At 37.8% G+C, this 27,330-nt stretch overlaps 1 protein-coding gene across 1 annotated transcript; it reads left to right on the forward strand.

Annotated features, from left to right (window-relative positions):
• The first annotated feature begins 347 nt into the window (after positions 1-347).
• On the forward strand, positions 348-27,330 carry csf1rb (colony stimulating factor 1 receptor, b). The gene is made up of 22 exons (XM_066716787.1): positions 348-440; positions 7,744-7,976; positions 14,614-14,868; positions 15,350-15,637; positions 15,751-15,887; positions 16,012-16,174; positions 16,284-16,464; positions 16,908-17,023; positions 17,955-18,066; positions 18,160-18,353; positions 18,742-18,836; positions 19,053-19,179; positions 19,418-19,522; positions 19,779-19,889; positions 20,362-20,521; positions 20,725-20,804; positions 22,602-22,711; positions 22,957-23,079; positions 23,602-23,713; positions 24,089-24,188; positions 24,684-24,789; positions 25,404-27,330. The coding sequence occupies exons 2-22, from the start codon at positions 7,928-7,930 to the stop codon at positions 25,539-25,541; spliced, it is 2,862 nt and encodes a 953-aa protein (XP_066572884.1). The 5' UTR covers positions 348-440; positions 7,744-7,927; the 3' UTR covers positions 25,542-27,330.

Consider the following 27,330-nt stretch of genomic DNA (forward strand, 5'->3'; position numbering starts at 1 on the left):
AACACCATAAAGTACAAACGTCTTGCTCATCTTCCTAATGAATACAAGGCATTTTCACACAAACAACACACACAAAGATGTTCAAAAACCGTGCCCATCATGAGGTTTCCCAACAGGCCCTTTTTTGAGTGGAGCATCAATGAATTCATTCAAGAAGCTTAACACATTTTACCCTTTAATCGGTCATACGCATTCACAGACCATGGAGGTTGAACTGTGTAAATGTATTTGCTCCACTTGAATGTTGTTTTGCAACATGTGTTGTTAAAATGTTTAAACACCAGACCAGTGAGAAACATTAACGTTTTGCTCTTCCTGGGGACATACAGAGATCCTAAGTGAAGAGAAAAGAGGTGCTTCAGAAATTCTGTGGACATTTGAATCTTCTCACTGCCTCTTTGATGCTGCTCTCATTGTGAATGTGAGTTGGTTGCTTAAAGGTAGGCCTTTATTTATTATTAAGGAGATATTTTACAGGGAAGGAAACTAGGATCTTTATATATGCATATTGCGATGCAGTACACATATTCTGTACATATATCAGATTTGTCACGATCTAAGAATTTGATCAAGATGTTTCATCAATATTTCTCCTTTTATTTGACACTAAAAATGAAGGCAAAAAAAAAAACGTATTACATGTGTTACTAAATATTTTTAGAACATTTGTATATAAATACAAAAAAAAGTAATAATAATGTAATGGTTACCAAATAAATATGCAGACTTTTTACTGCTTATGTGAAAACTGATTTCTAAAGTCTTATTTCTATACCTTCTATAAAATTGAAACTTCACATTTTTCCAGTATGTAATACATTTATAAAAACTCAAGGCATAGATCACACCCAGCCATAACCATTGCTTCAGTGATGTGAACCTCCTTTAACTGTGACTAATGGCATCAAAGGGCAAAATGTTTTCTTGTAAAAACACTTAAAACTGCAGACCAATGCTGTACAAATTGTGCTGTTAACTCAAGATCTGTTTTTTAAAGTAATTGCAATAAGTGACTATTTGTCTGCTTAAAACTGAACTAACTCTCCTGTTTTTCAAATTAATAATAAAGAACTCTACTATACAACTACATCTACATGCATGCATATTAGCCATCTAGCACTTGTAAAACTGATTTTGAAGTAATTAAACATGCCAATTTGTCCATTACTTATACATATACAATAATGCATAGCTCTATGAAGAGTCGAAGAAATCCGGAGAGAGAGATATGTTTCTAACCAAAGCTTTTTAATACATGCAGCTGCAAGGAAGAGGTTCAAGAGGCGATCTCAAGAACAGTTTTAGAGAAGTTAGAAACTACAGGCACTTTTCTGCAGACCAGACAGGAGAGAAAGATAACAGGACCCACATTCGGTTTCTGCCTGACAACTCGTTAGGAAAACCCATATATGGTTAAACCGGGGAAAATTAAAGCATACGTAATGTTTAATATAAGCGGGTTTGTAGGATGTATCAAGCCCAAATTGCTGGAGAAAACTGCTTCTTATCAGACTCTGTTCCTCTGGGTATCAGGGTTGCACTATGGCACAGTAGCGTTAGCACAGCAAGGCCGCCAGACAGTGACCTTGTTTACACAGACACACAGGGGAAGAAATGCAGTTCATCACTCTATATAGAGTATTATAGAGTACACTTCCAGCAACTGCCAGTTCTTTTAACCATTTTTGATTGGGATTGTGTTCATGTACAGGTAAATCCTAAAAATGGATTTAACCCCAGTATTGACTAGGCTTAAAAAACAACTTGGGATTCAACAGAAATGTACCTGCCCCATTTTCCCCTCATTAAAGTACTTTGAGGTCACTATGTTTTGGGTTTGTGTTTGAAAACTATCTTTCGCATAACTAATGTAATCCTTTAGAATTATATATATATATATATATATATATATATATATATATATATATATATATATATATATATATATATCTCCATATCTATATCATCACTCTCTCATATATGATTTTCTTCATATTTTGTTGTATTACAGCCTGAAATTATAATGCATTTCCATGGGATTTGTAGGAATATAAATACATCTGAAAAGTCTTCATTAGAGAAATATTTTTATCTCATTTGCTATGACACTCTTAAGTAAGCTCATGTTCAACCAATTGCCTTCAGAATTCACCCCTCATCAATTGAATGGAGTGGATATGTGCGCAATAAAAGTGGTTGACGTGATTTCAGATTAAATACACCTGTCTCTGTCCCACAGTTGGGTAGTGCAATTAAAGCAAAGATACTATCATGAAAACCAAGGAGCTTTCAAAACAACTCTGGGATAATGTTGTGGAAAGGCACAGATCAGGAGAGGGGGTTAAAAAGATTTTGATGGCACTGAATTGCAGCAGTCAAGTCGAGTCAAGTCGATCAATAAGGAGTAGAAAGAATATGGCATCACCCAGAATCTGCAGAATCCCGAACTGAGCAGCTGGGTAAGAAGGACATTGCTCAGAGAAGCACCAAGAGGACAATGGCAACTCTGGTGGCGCTTTTCCACCGACAAGGAGCCGGTGCCTAATTTGGACCCAGTTTTTTCTTTTCCCCCCATGAGACCCGGCTCGGTGCCGCGGAGCCGCTTTTTCTGGCACCAAAAACATGCTGGTCTGGAACCTAAGACCCAGTGACGTCAGGGCCGGGGGCGGGGTTAAGTCGTCTCCACAGAAAGTGATTGGCCGAGCGCAGCCGCCATGTTTAAAATGCCGGCAGAGACGAGAGCAGCGAGGAGAGTTTATTACAAATGAGCGAAATCAGCAGCAACAGCGCTCTGTCAGAGACACTACAGTAACAGTATGTCTCAACAGGTCAATAACTAGTTAGGAGTTGGCAAATGGCAGCAATGAGAGACGACCGTGGAAGGAAAGACGTGTTACAGCGATATTATGATGATGGGAGTTAATGCGACGATATAGATTGGACAGAAATGTTGTTTGTTAATGACCTGGTCATTAACTGCTCCGGTGCGACTCCGAATCCAGCGCCCCTACGAGTCACGTGTCCTGGGTTGGTTTGCGCAAGATTCATAATGTATGAATAAATTCATTTTCTTAGCACAGAGGCCAATTACACAAAACACACATATTGTACAGTAAGATCAAATACACAGTGCGCTTTGCGCTCACACGCCAGCAGTGCTGACAATGGATTATTATTATTATTATTATTATTATTATTATTATTATTATTATTATTATTATTATTGTGTATTTGTTAGCAGACGCTCTTATCCAGGACGACTTTCAACACATAAGCGCATCGCTGCGTGTCTGACAACAGCGACAATGCAACAGTGATGTGGGACCATCATCCCAGACTTCATCAATCAGCACAATTTCCCATCAAACCATTAACATCACCTGAGATCTCCGACAGGTTATTGATCTGCCACGACTGCGCCGCGAATACCCCCAAAACAGCCGCATCCATAATCAATAGGCTAGCCTATAGTCATTGTGTTTAAACAAGAATAAAAGTAAAAATACGCCACAAAATGAATGAAAATGTATCCACTGTTACAAAGTATATTCATAATAAACTGTGTGCGCGGTGACGAATGCATGTATTTTATTCAATACAGTAAAAGTGTCTGAATTAGCGAATCGGTGTAAATCCCTTAATGCATCAATAAAAATCAATACAAATAAAAGGCATATTCGTATAGTTGTATTTTCGTTTCTGCTTGTCTACATGTGATTTCGTGTTTTTTGTTTGGTTTTTACAGTGTATCTGTGCTGTGTGTGACGCTGAGTGAGTTTGGTTGTGATGTATAATAGGGTATAAAGTCGCAGTCCTCGGTGCTGATCATTACTGCTGTGTGTGACGCTTTATTGAGTTTGATTGGGATGTATAATAGGGTATAAAGTCCTCGGTGCTGATCATTACTGCTGTGTGTGACGCTTTATTGAGTTTGGTTGTGATGTATAATAGGGTATAAAGTCGCAGTCCTCGGTGCTGATCATTACTGCTGTGTGTGACGCTTTATTGAGTTTGGTTGTGATGTATAATAGGGTATAAAGTCGCAGTCCTCGGTGCTGATCATTACTGCTGTGTGTGAGGCTGAGTGAGTTTGATTGTGATGTATAATAGGGTATAAAGTCCTCGGTGCTGATCATTACTGCTGTGTGTGAGGCTGAGTGAGTTTGATTGTGATGTATAATAGGGTATAAAGTCCTCGGTGCTGATCATTACTGCTGGGTTTCTCTTCTACTCCGCGCTTGGGAACGCCCACACCAGTGACGTCAGCGTTCGGTTCCGAAGCCGGTGGAAAAGCGGGCCGGTTCCCAAAAACATCAGCTGCTTCCCAGGCCGAGCACCGGCTCTTTGTCGGTGGAAAAGCGCTAGAGACCTACAGCAGCTGCATCATGATATGGGGAGGCTTTTCAGCAGCAGAGACTGGGAAACTTGTTAAGGTAGAAGCTAAAATGCATGGAGCGAAATACAGGCAAATCCATGAGGAAAACCTGCTCCATTCTGCAAATGACCTACGACTGTGATGGAGATGAACCTTTCAGCAGTACAAAGACCACAACACACAGCCAGTGACACGGGAGTGGATAAAGCCAAGATATGCAATGACCCAGAGCAGGGATGCGACCCTGGGCACCGTGCCCAGAGTGGCACGCACAGCCGTAAAGGTGGGCATGCGTTTATGTTTTGTTTTCTTTTTTTAGTTTATTGCCAGCCCGCCCATGAATTGCCTAAACTGAGTGGCACTTTAGAAAACCAGTCAGTATATTTGGCAGTGACGGCACCGCCCCAAGTAATTGGCAGCGCTCACGTTATTGCGGGCATATTGCTGGTTTAGGTCGGGCTCTTGTGCGCAGATTTTCGCTGTTCTGCGCAGGACTGCAGGATCCTGCGCTCGCATTGCTGGAGCTGCGCAGAGACGTGTGCACTTCCCGGAGCAGATGGTAGTGCTGATGTTGTTTGTGCTGCGGGGCGGCGCTGTGCGAGCAGCAGGAAGAGGCAGAAACTGTGAGTCTGTCCTGTTGTGATTCATTGTGTCAGCAGTGGACGAAAGCATTTTGTTTACCGTTATCTCCCTTATCACATGGAGAAAAGGCCACACATTCATATTTCACACTCCGGCAATTTAAAAACTTCATGAAGTTGGCAAAAGAAAGCTGTACATTATCACAAATAAATACATTATGGCTTGGTTTTGTAGAATACTCATACTCACGGTATATTGATACCACCGCACTACTTCTGTCTTAAAACATAAGTGCCACACAACGTTTATTAATATACCAGTTTTAGTTACTTTGCAAAATGTAAAAGCAGTAGATATTAAGTATATATACGTTGAAAACGAAGGTGCGTTGGTAATGACTGAGTGTAAGTGCAAACAAAACACAGAACAATATTAAGGGTTACTAACTACTTCTTGTGTGTAACAGCACGGCAATGGGACAGTCTGTGGGACTTGTTTTGGGGGTAGACTTTAAGTATTATAACTTCAGCATTATAATCCTCAAACTTAATGCGTGATTCATGCATTTGAGTGCACTGCAGCAATACTGCAACATGTGAATGATGTATTAACTGTATAATGCGCTTATTCTTTATTCTTTAATGCTGTGACATGCTTTGGCATGGTGTTCCACTATATACAATTGAGATTGATTGATTGCATTTGAATGAGGATTAAAGATCCTCATTGTCCAAAATAAAAAGGGACATCGAGCTAGTGAAGTGCTATTACTATTGCTTTTCTGTATTTGTAAATTCACAATAATCTGTGAGCAAAAATGGAACCTGCATATTTATAATATTTTTGGGAAGAATATGTGCCTCTCTTCATTCAGCTTCATACTCTGCAGCAGACTCCCATTAGTAGACTGCAGCTGCACTTGCTCTCCAGACTACAGAGGGACATGGGGGGAGGTTCAAGGTGGTGGTGGGGTGGGGTTGTTCTATCATTCCATGGTTTTTAGATTTTTCTGTACAGCGGTTTGCTTAATAACTTAATTACAACTATATATATATATATATATATATATATATATATATATATATATATATATATTTGTACTTGTATGTCATTGGCACCCATTGGCACTTAGCAAAGTATACAAACCAGACTTTTGGGCACTCCAGCCAAAAAAGGTTCGCCATCCCTGACCTAGAGTGACCAACGATCAATTCTCTTGCCTCTTCAGAGTGTTGAGCATGTTCTACAAACAAACTCTTATTAAGCTCCTAATCTCAACTCGTTACCTGTATGAAAGACACCTGTCCACAGAAGCAATCAATCAATCAGATTCCAAACTCTCCACCATGGCCAAGACCAAAGAGCTGTCCAAGGATGTCAGGGACAAGATTGTAGACCTACACAAGGCTGGAATGGGAGGTGGAATCATTATGCTTTGGGGGTGTTTTTCTGCTAAGGGGACAGGACAACTGCAGCGCATCAAAGGGACGATGGACGGGGCCATGTGCCGTCAAATCTTGGGTGAGAACCTCCTTCCCGCAGCCAGGGCATTGAAAATGGGTCGTGGATGGGTATTCCAGCATGACAATGACCCAAAACACACAGCCAAGGCAACAAAGGAGTGGCTCAAGAAGAAGCACATTAAGGTCCTGGAGTGGCCTAGCCAGTCTCCAGACCTTAATCCCATAGAAAATCTGTGGAGGGAGCTGAAGGTTCGAGTTGCCAAACGTCAGCCTTGAAACCTTAATGACTTGGAGAGGATCTGCAAAGAGGAGTGGGACAAAATCCCTCCTGAGATGTGTGCAAACCTGGTGGCCAACTCCAAGAAACGTCTGACCTCTGTGATTGCCAACAAGGGTTTTGCCACCAAGTACTAAGTCGAAGGGGTCAAATACTTATTTCCCTTATTAACATGCAAATCAATGTATAACTTTTTTGAAATGCGTTTTTCTGGATTTTTTTGTTGTTATTCTGTCTCTCACTGTTAAAATACACCTACCATTAAAATGATAGGCTGATCATTTCTTTGTCAGTGGGAAAACGTACAAAATCAGCAGGGGATCAAATACTTTTTTCCCTCACTGTATGTATATAAAATTGGCATGAAATATTCTTTCTAAATTTTGAAAACATACAATACAGACAATACAGGCATAAACTGACGTATATACGTGTGCGTGAATCATTGTAGAAACAGTTTCTTTAGTTCTTTTCTTATCATATGTATTCTTTATGCTTTTCTTTAAAAAAAATATTATCTCTATTTTAAAATCCAGATGCCAATGAGTCACCTTCATTCACCCTTCAGAAAAACAGAAATATAATGATCCGTCTGTTTCCCTGATGAGAAAGATGAACAAGAAACAAGACTAAGCGCTAGACCAAATCAAAACTTCAACCTACCCACGCATTGCAAAATACAAACCTTTACATTTTTCTTACTACGACATGCAAGGGTACAAGTTTGTACTTTGTGAGTAGGTCCGAGTTTTGATTTGGTCTATGCTGAAGAAACATGAAAGAATCTAGAGAATACAATTATTAAAATGTGTACTGTAATGATTTAATGTAAAGCATTAAGTGACACATCAGAGTACAACCATTTTGTTTCCCAATAACCTTAAAATGTATATAAGTGAACGAAGCGTAACTTGACCTTCCACCTTATCTTTCAATGCTCAATGTTTAAACTACACATCTTCTTATTTTCATTGTCTGCTTGTTGCTGTTAGATCATTTGTAAAACAGACTTTCCTTGTTGTCTCTCTCTCTCTCTCTTTTTTTAGGAAATCCAAATTTTTGTGCTGATTTCTTCATCCTTGTGGCCTAAACAAGAAAGAAGAAGTTCTGATGGCAAGAAGCTGACAACTGAAAACTGAGTCATTAGTTTCCTTCATGCGCCTGAAGAGAAGAGGTGTGTGAGACTGAGGAGCCCGATTGTTACAACTTGAGCTCAACTTTGGGGACAGGATGCTGTGTCTGGTTCTGATCTTTGGGGTCCTGCTTTGTGCAGCCCAAGGTAAGGAAATCAATCATTCATTCTGAAAGCAAAACATAATCAAGCGTTCATATTCAGGAATTGCTTGGAAGTCTGGAGTTAATTTGACTTTATCTAATGAGTGTGGTTCATTTTTTGTCCGGTCAATCACTCTATTCCACTGTGTCTGACTATTCCGCAACGTCTCTTCTTACATTACTGGTAAGCTCCCTCTATCCAAACACTTGTGGTGATTTATACTCCTTCTGCTCTGGAGTGATCTTTGTCTATGATCTTGTCTTGCTACCTTGCTACTGCTACCAAACTGTTGTTGGGAAGATACAAGTTGCAAGTTGGTTAGGAACAAATTAAGAATAGTGGGTGACATATAAAAAAGGGGTTTACACGTGATTTTGTGTTAACCTGGGTGTGTTGTATGTTTTCTGGAAATCTTGTTTCTTTTGATTGCCATGATATAATATTAAATTAGAAGAAAAGAAAAAAACATAAAATTACATTCCATCTCCAATTGACAGAAGTTTTTTTGTATGGCATTATTCAAAGTTATTTGGGTAAATGAACACCCTGTTGCATATCAGCAGCCAGACAATCAGTCCTTTAATGCTGATTTTGTAAACCTGCCTAAAGGACGTATCCACCAGTTGTTTTTCAATTGAATGTCTAATATGTCTTCATCTGTCCCATTCATCTTTTAAATATGATTAACACTGCAGCAGAAAAACTGCCAGCTCAGAAACACCAAAACTGATCATTAACAAAGTTATATTGTTTAATTTGTTATCTAGAAAAAATATATATTGTCCCTTAATTTTTCATTAATTCCTAATCCCAGGTGATTAACAAAATTCTGTTTAAACCACATCTGTATTGTTAATACAATTCATTACAAAATGTATGTGTGTGCTTTGTGTGTAAAGATTGCTGTCACAGACACTTGTAGTACAATATTGAGTTTGACAGATAGGAGTCAGTGTTTTCTTTATGTGATAAAACAACTACTAGCCAGTAGAAACAATTGAACAAATTAAATTCAACTATTGCCGATTTTAAACTCTATGAGGTTAGTAATTGCAATATGCCCAGTGGCTTGTGATTTTCCATTAACACTGTATTGAATATTGTAACATATGAGTAACAATTCAGGTTTTGCTACATAATACACACAAAAAGGCTTCAGTTCTGTGGTTTGCAGGCTGTTTCTCCCAGGTAACAGTCTAAATAAACCAATGGTAGTCATTTGGCCCTAAGACTTTATTGGTTTAAGTTGTGTGAGTCAGAGGTACAATACAAGTTAGAGTTGTTTTATGGGCTTTCATGTGCAGTAGCTTAGGTTTAAAAGTGTTTGGAGGAGTGTTAATGTGAAAACTGTTTTATTAGAGAAAAGTTTAAACATGTTCTTCAATTCAAGGACAGTTATTCAGAAAATGCAATAATTGGCTAGATTGTTCTATATAAATGAGAGTATCAACAATAATGGCCTCAAAATGATTAACATAATTCAAGACAATAAGTATAACATTTTATACAGTTTGAACAAATGTAAAAAAAGTGGATTTATACCCGTTCAGAATTATGTTCCTAATGAAAAATTACCCAAGAGAATTACGATCCTTACAAATTACGAAACCCACACACTTTTACTGATGTGTAACTGAACTGGCCTGGCTCTTTGAAGAGAACTTTCTATTCAATTTCTAGTGCAGCACTGGAACAAAATCAACTAGATGGTAGTAAAGCATGCAAAGTTTTAATGTGTCCTGTAGCACAAAATACTATTTCAGTTTGACTTAAAGGCAACAATTATCTGCTTGTACTTTTACTACATCATGAGTTCAGTTTTTCAATATATCCCTTGTTTTCATTGAAATTTAGATCTATGCTATCATAGAGTTGTACAAAATTGAGTCTATCACAGTTGATTTCACACATAGACAAGAGATGTTTGACAATACAAAACATGAAGAATGTTCTTCTCAAAAACATTCAAGACAAAAACAAAATTACAACCAGATATGCAGTTCTCACATGTACACCTGTGTGGAAATGTCAATATCTGTGAAAGAAACTCTACAAAGTTTACTTTAATTGTTTACTTTTTGATAAGATATTCACAAATGTGCTCCCATTAAGTACCATATATACTAGAAGATAAGTGATTGTTGGGAGCTTGTTGATCCAGCTGTAAGGGACAGATATCAGTATTGCAATATTTACCAAAAGGTTATCTTAAATTATAATGCCAGTCTTACTTGGCATGTTTGGTTTGGTCTACTGGATGTAAAATATAAATTTTGCACATCAGTGCATATCTCACTTCTGCAATACAATGCCCTTAAAAACACTATAATAGTCCAAATTTGCACACATCTGCTTTAATCAGCACAATGTTGGCTACAAAATGTTCCTACAACATAATAGGCTAAATTGGAAGAGCTTCCTTCTCATCCGTCAATAATTATTCTTGAATTTACCTTCAAATCAATATTATATGTGAAACCAGGAATCAGAAGTCATAGCTTACAGTTTGTCATTTTTAATCTGGACTGATTGCAGATGCTAAGTATTGCAATGCTTCCATAATTATGTTATTTCTCTACTTTGTCTGGAAGAGTCAACCGTTGCATTTCCAAATGTTAGCCTTTGAGACAACTGCAACGCTAAACCTAACAAAGTAATTTAAATAATAGATACATCTTTTCCATTTTGTGTAAGTGTCTTCATGTGACTTGCTAACCTCTTAATGAGGGTACATGAGACCAGTCAGATGAGTCGTTTAACAGTGACTGCGATCATTGTGGTCATGTGATAGGAGAGACAGATTTGAAATGATCTACGCAGTGTTCAATGTTCAGAGTCAAAAACAAATCCAGAGTGGGTTATTGTTTTTCAATATTCGTTTGATTGACATATTTGTATTTGTATACATAATTGTGTTTTTTATAATCAGTGTCACTGCTGTTAAAATGCTTTCAACAAAATGGTCATTTGAATCTTTGAAGCTAAATTTCCTTGGGCTTTAGTCTCGGAAAGTATGAAGTAGCATAAATGTACAGTTGTTCTGTGCATAAACAAAGAGGCTTGAAATCACTAACATGCATGTGAACTACACATAAGGCAATGGTAACTATATTATGTTATGAGACAAAACAAAAACATTTGAGTCGGATCGTTGTCCTTTAATCCAGATTCCCTTCAGAGCGTCAAATGGATTTCAAATTATACCAGGACATTTTAAGCAACAAAGTGGCGCACCTTCTGTCAAGAAACTCAAGCTTGGTCCCTAACTGACTTTCCAGCACAATGACAATCTGAACCACACATGCAAGCATATTTTCCTGAAATGAATCTTATCTTTTACTTGGTTCGCAGATACAAACTAGAATTATCGCACTAATTTGGGCCCGTGGAACAAATGCATACCCTGTTACAGTCAAGGTCTAGACATCATGAGCAATTCAGTCCATTCTTATTCTTAACCCCCTACAAGAACATAAAGCAGAAGTGAGAGGGGGAATGGGAAATACAAAACCCCTTCTTGGATCTGAAATTAGCTGTGACTGTGCAATGTGTTTCCTGATATTCAGTTTTTACATTTCTATACAAGGATCCTGTTCTGTTCTTCCAGAACATACTGGCTAGAAGGCTTTCATTTCCCCTTTTCTCCCAAGCACAGAATATGAAGACCAGAAAGGGTCTGAAGAACTAAGGATGGCAAATTAAACTTCTTAGTGACCCAATAAGGTTCAGTGACCAGTTGTAGAAAACAGCTTAGGTTTCGTTTGTTCCCCCGGTAAGTTTTCCTTGGGTTTAAGAGCATTGTACAAAGCACCTGAACACATTGGAGTCAATCCAATCCAAGCAAAAAGCTGCTGTATTCATTCGTATTTAATCAAATTTATAAATATGTCGCTTGCAGATATTTATGTTTCACTATGAATTGTCCAATAACTTTTTGTGAACCTGGTTATGACATATCTAGGAAAGCTTTAAAGTAGTATGCTTTATTGATATCTTAAATCATAAAAAATAAAACTGTCAATGAAGGAATTCAGTGCACACAGAGACAAAAGACCTGCAAGCCCCGTGACCATGAAGACAAGGTGATATGGACTTCGGCAGCTCCACATCACACTGTATATGTACATGACACCTGAAAAATGGAATTGACGAAGAAAAAATCCATCTTTACCATCCAGAGTAAGTTAATAATTATTAATATTGTTGTTGTTGTTGTCAACCTTACATTCCTTTAAACTTTTTGTTTAAGGTATGATTACTGTTTACTACTTCATGTTGTCGTTTTAATTAAGCTTTTTCCCAATACAGTTTTATGAAATGGTGGATATTTCAGCTTTGTTTTCTTTCATGCAGATTCAGAGTCCCCACTGTACATACCCCTGCACCCAAAGAACAAAATAGGAAGATTCTGGAGAGAAAGTTGAAATACTAAGACAGTAATTAGGCCTACACCTGGAAACAAGCATCAGGATGGGTACGTATGAATAGTTAAACACTGTCAGATGCTTTCATTTATGTAATATGAAGATATTTTTGAAATGGTATGTCTATGAATCAAACAAACAATATCAGCTTGCATTTGGAAAATTATATTTAAAGATTGTTTTTTGTTTCTGATCATTTATTTTGTTTCTGTCAAATAGTTTTTTCGGTTGAACACATGGGAATGATTGCAAACATGTTTTTATTTACAAAGCAGGCACTTTACATGTTTACAATTTACAATTTATATGTCTGAAAAATACCTTATATGTGACTTAAATATGGCTGTTTACTGCTATAACAGCAGGTAGACAAGAGATGTAAAGAGCTCTTGAAACCTCAGTGGAATTTTCGATAGATGATGTAAACAATCAAATGTGAAAATGTATTAATTAATTGTGTACATGCAATACTTATACAACATGCACTAAACAAATTATCCTTTCTTTACAGATCCACACCTTGTATTCATACCACACTAACACCTCTCATTTCCAGAGGAAAGAAGCAGAAGTTCTAGCTTGTTTATTGACTGTCCCAAGTGGGAATAACTTCTCACTTCAAGTGAAAATTTGGTTAACCACAAAGAAACAGACCAAACAGATGAATAAGCATTCAAAAACCTTTGTGGCAGATACAGTATTGATATAATGTGTTGAGCCCAATATGATGTCTCCAGAGCTTTCTCACTAAACAGTGTTTGGTCTGTACTATCCATTTAACACACTGTTGAACAATAGTGTGCGTGAGTGAGATAATAAACAAACCCAATCTTTAAAAAAATTATATGTGCCTACTGTTTTAGCTGATGGAGCCTATACAAATGAGAATGTATCCAACACACCAGAGGATCAGCTATCTCCAACCACTGCTACAAAGCTTGGAGATGAAGAAAAGGATTCAGAGCGACCCAATGGATCTTCCACTTCAATTGTACCAACTGTTTGTTGCAGTACAGATAATATCGAAAGAGATCTGGTTCAGCTGGTTAACGAGCAAAGGGAGGTTACCAGTGGGCAAGGTGAAATTATAAAGATCCTGCGAGCTATGAAGGACCAACAAGCGCAGAATGTGGCAGTCCTGGAGAACCTAGCAAGGCACCAGAGTCTTTTGGTAGAAAATCATCAGGCTCTAGTGCAGCAGGTGTTGGAGATCGGATTACAGTTCAGAGAATTTACTGTTCGATTCTTTCCCATCCTGCACAATCTCACCTCTCATCTGGAGTCTAGTGAGAATGCACGATGGAGGAAATCCCTTCCTGCTAAATAAACCACGCCAGGTTCCCTTCTTCACACAGTGCAGAAATGCGTGCACAGTATTTAGCGTTGCTTTGATATTTGAGATTAATTTCTCATTTGTTAATCTGAATGGAAAAATTATATTGCTGTCGTTCTTTTGCTACTTACAAAATTAAACGTGGGCAGATAAATAGTCAATCCTAACAACAGTTATTATTATTTCTTTAACATTTTGTTTGGATATTTTAATCTCTTAAGGCATGATTTCTGTTTAGTATGTGATATGTGACTCATTTGTAACTTTGTTCATGTAAGCATATACTTGCTTAAAATCAAGTAATAAAAAAGTAGGAAAAACATATATATATATATATATATATATCGTTTTGGAGTCTTTATTGAGGTTCTGTAGTCCATTATTCAAGTTCTATGTAAATGATCTATAAAAACATTTGATCTACATTAATTAACATTTTCACACTTTTACTACCTGTTTTGGTATGAGAAGGCTTACCAGTAATTACTTTTTTCCATGTCAAACATTAAATATAATGTATATAAATGAGCTGTACAATTTCCAGATATAATAAACCAAGAATGCAACCAGAAGCTGTGGTGAATATCTACCACATTCACATTGTATTACAAATTCCTGTTTCAATTTTAAACAATATTCTTAAGTAGCGTTGATCTGACATGTTTTTGTTTTGATCCTGTTGTTTTCAGAAATACCTTGAAACCTTCACAGATCATAACCTGTCTTGTGTCTTGTGTGTGTGGATTTTACTAATGCAAAGTCAATTTCTCACTTGACAACCCCAAAATAAATATATTTATTTACAATTTCATCAGAATGCGGATATTCATATTTGATTGGCTATAACTTGCCATCCTTAAGTTTTTTTGTTTCAAATTTGCAGGTTTGGAACCACCATTAATTCAGCCAAACCAGACAGAAATTATCATTAACTCTGGGGCAATCCTACATCTTCACTGTTCTGGTGAAAAACCTGTGAACTGGATTGCAGCATTTGCAAAACATAAGAAGCTTATAAAAACTAGTGGAACCACCAGTGTATTCAAGGCAAAAGCTACAGTGGATTTTACAGGCACCTACAAATGTATATATAAGGACCAGCAAAACCTGTTTTCCTCAATACATGTTTATGTCAAAGGTATGGTTTCATTTCTTGTATATTTTTAAATTGTTAAGACAGGTTGTGTGTATAGTGTTTTCTATATGCTGTATCAACAAATTCTGTTTTGCAAAAAAAAAAAAAAGGTAAAAAGTTTCTGTAGATGACGGCAATGAAGATGCTGGCTAATTGCTTCACAGACAAATACCTATTTCTTTCCAAAGCCCCTCTAAGAAATTTCGATCCCTGCCCTGCGGAAGTTGGCATCATCTTGAATTTTAGATGGTAACATAATGTATTTACTTTTCAAAAACAAGTAACCTGTTTAGATAGTAAGTGAAGCTCCATGGATTTGCTGTTAAGATCTCAACATTTTTAATGTTATGGGAAAATAAATATAGGTGAAACTAGGAATAATGTTTTATTTTTATTTTTTACAATAAGCAGAAAATGTTTAACACATTTGCTGCTTTACTTACATCAATAAAAATATATTTTGTGGAAAATGTCTTTCTTGCAGATCCAGTAAAGCTATTCTTAGATGAAAAGTATGGGTACCATTTCTTGCGGAAGGAAGGAGAGGATATTACCTTGCCCTGTCTGCTGACCGATCCGAGTGCCACTGACTTCTCACTCAGAATGGAAAATGGTAGCTCTGTCCCTCGTGGGATGAACTACACTGTTGATCCAAAGAGAGGAATAACCATTCGAAACCTGCAACCCCGCTTTAATGCTGACTACGTTTGCCGGGCCAAAAAGGATGGAGAATTCAAATTCTCTATAGCTTTCAGCATCAATGTCGTGCAAAGTAAGTCATTTTTTGTCCTGCCTTGTTTTTTGGGGGGAACCCTGTTATTTTTTTGTGCTACACATGAGCAAAGATAGAAGAGGACAATCGGTTTTTGTTGTGCTTGTTTCCAGAGTTGCGTTCTCCACCTTATGTGTACCTGGACACAGACGAATATGTGCGCATTGTTGGTGAGACACTTGAAATCAGTTGTACTACGAACAACCCAAATTTTAATTATAATGTGACCTGGAAGCACTCTACAAGGGAGGTGAGTAAAACCTATACCTCGAGGTTACTGTCTCCAAATGGCTTCATATGATTTTCAGTATCTTTCAAATATCTTTGAAAGTTGAAAATAGCAAATGGTTCTGTTTGTTCTGTTAAATTCTCAGAGGTTACAAGCGTCGGAAGAGATTGGTTATGAGGGAAGTAAACTGGCTATAAGGAGTATTTTGAAAATTCCTGCGGTGAGCATGTCAGACACAGGGAATATAACTTGCGTAGGAGCAAATGAAGCTGGTACAAACAGTTCAACCACATACCTGCAAGTTGTAGGTAAGCTGCTACAAAAACGCATGCTAGTCCCAATGTCAATGTTAATTTCTTTAGGCAATGAACCTTAGACATATTATCTAAAGTTTTGTGATTTCCAATTACCTTCCAGATAAAGCCTACCTCAGGTTGTCAACCCCAATGGACACTGTCCTTGAAGTTCAAGAAGGACAAGACTTGGAGCTGAAGGTTTTAATTGAGGCCTACCCTGTCATTTTGCAGAAAGGATGGGTCACACCCAGGTCACATAATAATTCTGCTCACAAACAAGTGTTTCACAAATTCAACAACAGGTACTGGAGATGTGTGTGAGAGTACTTCTGTTTTCTAATTACCTGGGAGCAAAACTTCACTTCAGACTTCAGATGTCGTACAAATATACATTATTTTAGTTTTCACATCCAGTTGTTTGCTTGTCTTTGTTATAAATAGAATTGTTTCTATTTAAGTTATTGTTATTATGTATGTTATTAAGGACAATGTCGGGTTGTTTGTTGTCCTTGTCTGATTTTGCATGAAATAAGGAAGACAGTGCTTTCTGAAACTGCTGATCTTTAGTCAAAACAACTAACCAGTAGCTCGGTGTCAACAAAGGTTATGATGAAATCGTTATTCGGAGAAGTAGCAGCTTAGTGTCTTGTTTTGGGAACTAGTATATGTCCTTTTACCATAGTTCAAAAAAGCACCTCAACCCAAATGTTTGTAACGCTGAGCTTGTGGCATTTTTTCCCCGCAGATACGAGGCCATTTTGTTATTGAGGAGAATGAAAGCTGAAGAGAGAGGACAGTACATCTTCTTTGCCAAGAACACAAAAGAAAATGCTTCTGTTACGTTTCATATTCACTTTCACCGTAAGTCAGTATTTCCTTGCAGCAGAATACATCTCTAACCCCAACTCCCTCCATCAAAACCATGTGGGATCCTAAACATGCAAACAAAACAACCACAATATACACCGATCAGCCATAACATTATGACCACCTGCCTAATATTGTGTAGGTCCCAAAACAGCCCTGACCCGTCGAGGCATGGACTCCACTAGACCTCTGAAGGTGTGCTGTGGTATCTGGCACCAAGACGTTAGCAGCAGATCCTTTAAGTCCTGTAAGTTGCGAGGTGGGGCCTCCATGGATCAGACTTGTTTGTTTGTCCATTGCTCCGTGGTCCAGTTCTGATGCTCACGTGCCCATTGTAGGTGCTTTCGGCAGTGGACAGGGATCAGCATGGGCACCCTGACTGGTCTGCGGCTACGCAGCCCCATACGCAACAAACTGCGATGCACTGTGTGTTCTGACTCCTTTCTATCAGAACCAGCATTCACTTTTTCAGCAATTTGAGCTACAGTAGCTCGTCTGTTGGATCGGACCACACGGGCCAGCCTTCGCTCCCCACGTGCATCAATGAGCCTCCTTCCTTGGACCACTTTTGATAGGTACTGACCACTGCAGACCGGGAACACCCCACAAGAGCTGCAGTTTTGGAGATGCTCTGACCCAGTCGTCTAGCCATCACAATTTGGCCCTTGTCAAAGTCGCCCATTTTTCCTACTTCTAACACATCAACTTTGAGGACAAAATGTTCACTTGCTGCCTAATATATCCCACCCACTGACAGGTGCCATGATAACGAGATTATCAGTGTTATTCACTTCACCTGTCAGTGCTCATAATGTTATGGCTGATCGGTGTATATGTTCATGATAGATGGTAGAAATGCTCTGTAACTGGGAAATATGAATTATTCTTCCACCTTTTAACTTAGTCTGTCTCTTTCCTGTGGCAGAGAAGCCGACGGCTGAGGTGAAGTGGCACAACACCAACAACCTGAGCTGCAGGGCATTTGGGTACCCAGCTCCCAACATCCAGTGGCACCAGTGCTTAGGAATGAAATCCACGTAAGTCTAGAAGCAGTGCTACTCCTTGAGAGATGCTCAGTTATACCGCTATACTGTAATACAATGTTTCTTAACCTAAATTGTCACTTATAGGTGCAAAGAGAATGACACTGCTACTTTGGAGCATCTCCAAGCAGACACAACTGTTTCAAACCAAGAGCCCTATGGAGATGTTGAAGTGCTGAGCACAGTGAACGTGGGCCCCTTCTCTGAGAGGATGACCGTGGAGTGTGTGGCTTTTAACATCGCAGGGGAGGATCGGGTTTCACTGCAGACCGATGTTTTACGTAAGAGTCTCTGCATACCAAAGTGTGGATTAGGCTTTTCACTCAGTACAGTGGGTACCCAACTTCAGATCAATTGGTATACAATTTTTATTTTTATTTTTATTTTTATATGCATACGTTATGTCACTTTGCTGTAATGTGCATGGGTGCTTTTTAAATACTATCCTTGTAGAAAACATAAATGATTTAGTTAGAGGGCACATTATTTGCCTGCACTTGTCAGTGGAAATATTCCTGTGACTCAGACTAATGTGTAGTAGGATACCCTGGTAAGGAGCCCAAGTGTACTAGAGGCACGATTGTGGAGCAGATCAAATTTCTAGCAAGGAAACAAATTATATTTGTGTGGTTGTGTCTTCAAAGAAACCTATGGCGTATTATTTTACAGATACACCTTTCTTCACAAAGACTCTTGTGGGATCATTGTGTGTGGCTGGCCTTTTCCTGGTGCTTCTGGTGATCCTGTTGTACAAGTACAAGCAGGTATGATGTGTTTTGAAAATATTTATTATCTGTTTTATGTGAATCTTGTCAAAAAGATGATGTATATATAATTATAAGGAGTTATTTCTTTGCTATGATGTCTAAAACTTTACTGAAGAGGTCATTCTTGAGTTCTACTAGTCGGTAATTCAATTATAATGTTACAATAAACTCCAAGACTTGCACATTTTATACAAAACACTTTTCTGATTTCAGAAACCAAGGTATGAAATCCGTTGGAAGATCATTGAGACATGTGATGGGAACAACTACACCTTCATTGATCCAACCCAGCTACCATACAATGAGAAATGGGAGTTCCCCAGAGACAAACTGCGTCTAGGTATGAAGTCCTACATTTACTATTCTATCTACATATTGTGTAAATTATTGCCAACACTAGAATTTACATTTTTATCTGAGCATGTAGATTTAGCAAGTAAATGTATAGATAAAATGTATAGTCATTTATAAGTCATTTTGTAGCATTCAATAATTTCCCTTGCACTTTCATGTCTTTTTCACAACAATGTATTTATTTATTGCAACTTTTTTCCTCCTATCTGTATGGATCCTTTCAGGGAAGATCCTTGGGGCTGGTGCGTTTGGGAAGGTCGTTGAAGCCACAGCTTACGGTCTGGGCAATGAGGACAATGTTGTTCGTGTGGCTGTCAAAATGCTGAAACGTACGTTTCTTTTCTCTGCCTGCGTCACTGTGGTTTCATTTTGTTGTTTAGTCTCATTCCTGGTCTGCTGTGGTCAGTATTTTAAGGGCATACTGTTCAACAAAATCAACAAACAATTCAGCAGTGTATAGGAACATGAAGTCATGGAGAGATTTATCCCGGTAGACCCATATCAGGGAATTAAAATGTTTCAGCACTGAATGTTGCTTTGCTCCATTTTGAGAGAAAACTAAATCTGTTGATATATCCTTTATAGCAAGTGCCCATTCTGACGAGAGGGAGGCCCTGATGTCTGAACTGAAGATCCTGAGTCACCTTGGACACCACAAGAATATTGTCAATCTTTTAGGTGCCTGTACTCATGGAGGTAAGTGTGACTTCAGGTATGCTTATTGTATGCAGCATCTTTTAACATACTCAGAGTTTGACAACCAGCCCATGTCTTGAAATTGATTTTAAAAACATCCATTTAAACTGACTGGCCTGCCAATCACAAATTATGATTTCAATTCTCGATAATCAATATGCTAGATTCAATACATATGCTGGGGTGAGTGGAGGACTAGTTCCAATTTCAAGATTTGTCAGTTGAAACAATCTTGTGGAAGCTCTTCTGGGGCCACTGTAGGGCGTTGACCTTCTGCCATTCTCTCCACATGGTTTTGGGTGGACCTTTCAGGACAGGGAGGAAGTAGATGGGGAAGGGAGAATAACTGTGGCCACCTTTGCAATATATACTCCATATATAGAAAGACAGAGATATTTGACATCTCCATCACTCGCTTTTCTTGGGACTGTAAGTGGACACTGTTTCACTGTTATGCTGTGTTCTGGTTCAGGCCCAGTCCTTGTTATCACTGAGTACTGCAGCTATGGAGACCTGCTGAACTTCCTCAGAAACAAGGCTGAATGTTTTCTGACTTCTGTGAGTGTCCCCAACATACTAGAGGAGGCCGGTGACTACAAGAACTTGAGTATTGAGAAGAAATACATAAGAAGGTACATATTTTTATTTGTATAGTAGATGCCATGGCTACATTTGTTATTTAGTTAGCTGACCTGAAGTATGAAAGTATTGTGGATATTTTTTTACTGTTAGTAATTTCAGCAAGACATGAAGGATTGCCATCAGACTCTTTATATCCAAGAACAGAATCTGCAAATTTGAACCTTTTTGTTTGATGTGTCTTCTCTGAATTCAGTGACAGTGGCATTTCAAGCTCCTGTTCCGATGGTTACTTGGAGATGAAACCTGGACCCCTACCAACACATTCACCCAAAGGTACATCTGTGCAAGTATAACTAAAATAAAAAGTACCAGAAGTATACACTACAGTGGTAACAATTGTATTTGTACAATTTGTACAACTCAATTATGTGCTCAATAGTCACACACACATATTTATATATATTATAAACTACATATATTATTATATTATAAACTACAGAGAACATTTCTCCCAAATTCCAAATAAAAATATTGTCATTTAGAGCATTTATTTGCAGAAAATGACAATTGGTCAATTTAACAAAAAATATGCAGTGTTGTCAAACCTTGAATAATGCAAAGAAAATAAGTTCACATTCTTTTGTAAACAACAAAATACTAATGTTTTAACTTAGGAAGAGTTCAGAGTTCATGCTCTCCACCAGTCTGTCACATTGATGTTGGGTGGCTTTATGCCACTCCTGGAGCAAAAATTCAAGCAGCTCAGCTTTGTTTGATGGCTTGTGACCATCCATCTTCCTCTTGATCACGTTCCAGAGATTTTCAGTGGGGTTCAGGTGTGGAGATAGGGCTGGCCATGACAGGGTCTTTATCTGGTGGTCCTCCATCCACACCTTGATTGAAAATGGAGCATTGTCCTGCTGGAAAAACCAATCCTCAGAGTTAGGGAACATTGTCAGAACAGAAGGAAGCAAGTTTTCTTCCAGGACAACCTTGTACGTGGCTTGATTCATGTGTCCTTCACAAAGACACATTTGCACGATTTTAGCCTTGCTGAAGCACCCCCAGATCATCACCGATCCTCCACCAAAGCTGAAAATTGGACTCATCAGAGAAGATGACCTTACTCCAGTCCTCTACGGTCTAATCCTGATGGTCTTTTGCAAATCTCAACCTGGCTCTTCTTTGCTTCTCATTGATGAAGGGCTTTTTTCTAGCTTTGCACGACTTCAGCCCTGCCCCTAGGAGCCTGTTTTGAACCACCCTCGCCGTGAACTTCACCCCAGCTGGCGTTTGCCATTCTTTTTGTAGGTCACATGATGTCATCCTATGGTTGTTGAGTGACATTCGAATGAGTTGGCGGTCATCCTGGTCAGTGGAGAGTTGTTTTCTCCCTCTGCCGGTCTGTAGCTTTGTTGTCCCCAATGTCTGCTGCTTGAGCTTGTTCTTATGAACTGCCATCTTTGAAATTTTAAGGATGGAAGCAACCCGAAGCTCACTGTATTCCTCTGCCAGTAAAGCGAGAATTGAACCCTTCTTTTCCTCACACAAAACTTTCTGTTTCAACTCTTTTGGCATGGTCAATAGTTATTTTTTGATTCCAATTACTTTTGAGGTACTACTAGCACTGTTTTTGCCATCTAGCTGCTCCTATTGCAAGAGGATAGTGATGACCACAGCAGTGGTTTTTATACTTTTCCTCGTTAATTAAGATTTGGTTCAGGTGATCACCTAATCAGTAGCTCATTCAGTAGAATGAGGTGTGCTTGTGTTGGAATTCAACAGACACTGGAATGGAATGGCTGCCATACATGTAGAGATGATGATTTTAAAAACAAATTGCAGTGGTCTCTTAATTTTTTCCTGAGCTGTATATATATATTGTCAAGGTATGCTACACAGAGAACTGATCGAATATAGTGGAACATTCTGAACCTCCCAATAAATGCATTTCCAAAACACTATAGACTAAATAATTGAGTTAGTTTAGGACATCTAGGACATCTCTACACTAAATATTTGTACACCAGGCATGCAAATTTCCCACATAGGACATTTTTATGCATAGATTATTATTTACTTAAAAAAAATGAAATAAACTAAATCAGTCTTTTTTTATCCTGATATCAGGTTCCACTTGTGATGAACCCGAAGGAGATACCTGGCCACTGGATATGGATGACTTGCTTAAATTCTCCTACCAAGTTGCTCAAGGGCTTTCTTTCCTTGCTGCCAAAAATGTAATCTCAGGCCTTTATTTTTCATTGTGTATTTCAGTCACTGCTCGTATGAATACAGTTCAAAAGGAAATTAATGTGAATAGAGTTAATAACCTAGGGGCTGGACTGACTTAAACAAACTGATTAATTGTGTGTTACTCAAAGAAGTTACATATTTTTAATGTTAGGTAATATGCAGTTTGATAAAGCTGGATAATATTAAAGCTGCTATGCTTTTTTTCTTCTTTCTTTATGTGCTTTTGCAGTGCATTCACAGGGATGTCGCTGCGAGGAATGTGCTGTTGACGGATGGGCGTGTGGCTAAGATCTGTGACTTTGGCCTGGCCAGAGACATCATGAATGACTCCAACTATGTAGTGAAGGGAAATGTAAGTAAACAGTACACAGAAAGAAAAACAACATATTTACTTATAAGTGGGAATGTCAGGCATGAACTATGCAGTCAGGCTATTGCCACAGCTGTCCTGAGACTTTAACTTCTCCTGTCATTCAATCTCTCACATGATGCCCTTGTAGCATGTTTACAGAACTTGGTGGTTGCACTGTTAAATATTGTCTAATGAAATCTAATTGGACACTAAGGAGCATAATTACATGTGACCTCAGCATGTTTTTATCTTAGGGTGACAATTTTGGGAGCTGAAATAGTTACAGTACAGTAATTATTTTTGTTTACTCACATATTCTGAACAACAGTAGGGCTTGCTGACCTGCTTCTAAACATTTTCTGATTATAAATATTTCAGTGACTATGCTAGTGTGAAAGAAGTACTGCCACATATTAATTCAGCTCTTTGTCACTGTATTTTAAAACAAACTGGCAGATTTAAATATAGGACAACCATATGCAGTGGTGTAGGCGTTGATATTCGAAGTTATGATTTGGACAGGCCCGCCTCCCAGTGAAGTGGATGGCCCCCGAGAGCATATTTGACTGTGTCTACACTGTGCAGAGTGATGTCTGGTCCTACGGCATTCTCCTATGGGAAATATTCTCCTTGGGTAAATGGGATTTGTTAAGATATATATATATATATATACACACACTCTGCAATTACTAGCAACCACGGGCTAGCACAAATCAAAACTGCAAACCTGTATCCTGTCTTAATGTATTGTCAGATAGCACTTTCCTCTACTTAAAAATCACAACGCAAAAGGGTTTAAGTTTAGGTTAAAGTTCTAATTTGTCTAGACCCAAATCAGCAAAGTTTGGTGTAACACAATGCATCAACAGCCACACACACACAAACACACAAACGATATAACAACATCCAATTCTTCATTCCTTGCTTTTTGAAATTATTGTGTAGATTAAGACTATTGGAAAAATGTAAGATATATGATCTTAATTGTGAAAAATATTGTATTTTGTAGGCAAGAGCCCGTACCCCAGCATGCTAGTTGACACCAAATTCTACAAAATGATCAAAGATGGCTACCAGATGTCCAGACCAGATTATGCCCTCCCTGAAATGTAAGTCTTATGCTGTATTATGAGTGAGTTTGGCTGCATTACACGTTTGGATTAATTATTTGGATTCTTTATTATTAATCACACTGGGTGGAATATATCAGTCTGTTACAAGAAGCGTTAAACCAAATGGGGGGAAACAACCCTTTTATACACTGAGCAGTTCTAAGCTTTTCATTTTCCCTCTGAGTAATTGTTCCAGAAATTTGCAGCCTCTTTAGTCTTGGTGGGTTCCTCCTTTATATATTAAAACACAGTGGCCAGCCGTTAGTTATGCATGTTGGCCACATGATCCCGGAACTGGCTAGCTCTAATAAACTACTTCTGAGAATCTACCATTGGAATGTCATACCCTATATAAAGCTCGGCACTATTTGTAGGCTGGTCAGAGTTTTTATTTATTTTTCAAAAACAACAAATAATGTATTGATGGAAGTGGTACAAACATTAGCAGGGTACTTGTTTTCATTTCAAAAAAATGTCTTTTTTTTTTCTTAGGTACACAATCATGAAGATGTGTTGGAATTTGGAACCAACCGAGCGGCCAACTTTCGATAAAATAGGCCAACTCATTCAGAGACTACTGGGTGAGCAAACAGAGCAGGTAAGAGGATGTATGCAAGCCTGAGTTTGAACCCTTGTGAAAGTGGGCACTGCTTTAGCAGAAGTTCATACACTACAACTTCTCTACAAGAAGAAGGGTGTGTTCGCTACAGATATAGAAATAGCTGATGTGTTCCAAGAGGGTACATACGATAACTGAATAGGGCAGTGATCTGTTCCGTTACTTGTGTCTAAATGTATCTTCTTCCTGTTGTGTTGACATGAATTTTCGTATTGCTTCTACAGTATTGTGTTATTATCAATCAATCAATCAATCAATTTTTATTTGTATATCGCCCTTCGCAGGGTAGCCACAGAGCACTTTACAGACTGGTAAACATACAACAAATGTACAGCAAAATAAAATAATACATAAATAATACAATAAATTAAATGAAATATAGACCTTAAAACAGTTTACATGATCTAAAATAAAGTAAATGAACATTTAAATAAATAAACCATTTAGGCACAGAGGAGAGTAAAACAAAAAACTCCTATGGATGGCATGTAGGAGAAAATTAATCTCTGGGGGTCCATGGCTTAGGGCGTATTAAGCATGGTTAAAGCACACAAACAACATCAGCGTGAACATTGCATGTGTTGTGTTGGCAGATTTATAAAAACGTGGGGTACAGTGGAATGGAAGAAGAGGCGGAAACCTGCGATGCCCCTAAATGCCAAGAAGAGTCATGTGACCAGGGAGAGGATGTCCAGCCACTGATGAAAACTAATAACTACCAATTCTGCTGATAGCCATCTGACCATTTTTGCCTATTTTTATCTTATGCCTTTCATATAATGGTTCCAAGCTGCTCTCTTGAGAGTGCCCTTTCACAATAGATAAGCTTTCATTGACAATGTTGAAATCCATTACATTACTACAACAACTGGTGGATCGGTTAATTACAGTTCAGCTGGCAGACAGAGATAAAAGTACTGATGCGTCTCACTAGTTAGATTTCATTTTCGGTTCTAAATGACAAGGGTTCAATACAGAAACAAACCCGGGTTCCTTATTTTAAAATATCTTCCCCTGTCTTTTTTGAATTAACATCAAAACTGAAAGTGTCTCACCCTTTTCTTTATCCAATTGAAGAACAATCTTAAAATGGGTCTTCAGCCTGCCATACTGTATTCATTGTATTGTGTCATATCTAATGAACGGGCTCAGAAACTAGTGACCAAACTGGGCTTTCTCTGCTATGAAGGTGCTCCTTGTTAGATTGATGCAGCTATTTTATGTCAACCCTTTCAGCAGCTGAGAAAACATAAGGTAACTATTTTCAGTAAGCTAATGAACCAAGTCAGCATTTTATTTTCTTGGGGGGGAAATGAAAGTCAGATTGCTTGTATTTTCAACAAGCACTGCAGTTTTTAGAACCCACTTTCCCAGGTAATTGCGCAGCTGAACAAAAACAGTACGTCTTGTTTATATTTTTTCTTTTCATATGCGGTCACATTTATTTTCTTAAGAGATGCCTAAATAAAGTCATTTGTCTTTTTGTTTATGAAAGTATGTTTTGATGTTTTAAGGTTTCCAAATACAATCTTTCATTGGTATAACACAGGAGTAGAGGAAGTATACATACTTATATACTCATATTTTAATATATATTAAAGACATCATTGAACCCTCAGTCCATTTACTTAACCTGAATGTTTATATATATATATATATATATATATATATAACTTTTAACTGATATAAACATGAAGCAAAAATCATCTGAGATTTATCAAAACATTCTAGTGACAAAATAATTGCAGAATACTTTGGCTTATGACATGCTATGAGTGTATTGCACTTAATATAGAATGGATAAAAGCATTTCACTACTTTAAGTTTCTGATTACTTAAAATAATGCTTGTCAGCAGTGGCATGTGTTAGTCCTGATCCCAAGACTTATCTTCCTGCTGCCAGTCTTTTCAGACAGAATGTCAAGTGGAAAATAAGTGGCCTGTATTATTTATCTGTATTTTCCATATAGAAAAAAAAATAAGCTTGCCGGGGAAGCTTTGAACATTTATTGATCTAAAGAGTTTATATGAGTGAGTAATGTAATGCATGCCGTCATTTAAAATGATTTAAAACAGTGATATATTTAAGGATACAGTACTTGTTGGTTGGTACAAGTATATTTTGGCTTATGACTCCATCTGGCTTATTTCTTACTGTCTCATTTAAAATCCTTCGAAAATGTAATTTTATTAGCAAAAGTTGCAAATACCTTTGATGATGATGAAAGACGAAATGGGCTAATCAGAACAAAATCACATAATATCTGAAGGTTGCTCTTTATATTATTGGAAATTTATGTTTATATATGTAAATGTTTTTTTTTTAAATACATACATTTTCTTCGCAGTTAAAATTATTTTTAAAGTCAATAATCTTTATACCAAGCTATTTCAGAGACCGTAACTTCCTTTTTATAACTGTTGTACATTATTTATTCTGTTTTGTACTTTTCATGGCTGTGTTTTGTCATTGAAATAATAATAGTAATAATATTCATAATAATAAAAGTATACCATATA

Source organism: Amia ocellicauda, chromosome 11 (assembly GCF_036373705.1).
Source record: "Amia ocellicauda isolate fAmiCal2 chromosome 11, fAmiCal2.hap1, whole genome shotgun sequence".
Classification (NCBI taxonomy): Eukaryota; Metazoa; Chordata; class Actinopteri; order Amiiformes; family Amiidae; genus Amia; species Amia ocellicauda.

Excerpts from the sequence above, each read along its gene's own strand:
- csf1rb (XM_066716787.1), top strand. The coding sequence starts at position 7,928 with ATGCTGTGTCTGGTTCTGATCTTTGGGGTCCTGCTTTGTGCAGCCCAA. Across the intron at positions 20,805-22,601 it reads ACCAACACATTCACCCAAAG|GTTCCACTTGTGATGAACCC; the intron begins GTACATCTGTGC and ends TCCTGATATCAG. Across the intron at positions 23,080-23,601 it reads ACTATGTAGTGAAGGGAAAT|GCCCGCCTCCCAGTGAAGTG; the intron begins GTAAGTAAACAG and ends TGATTTGGACAG.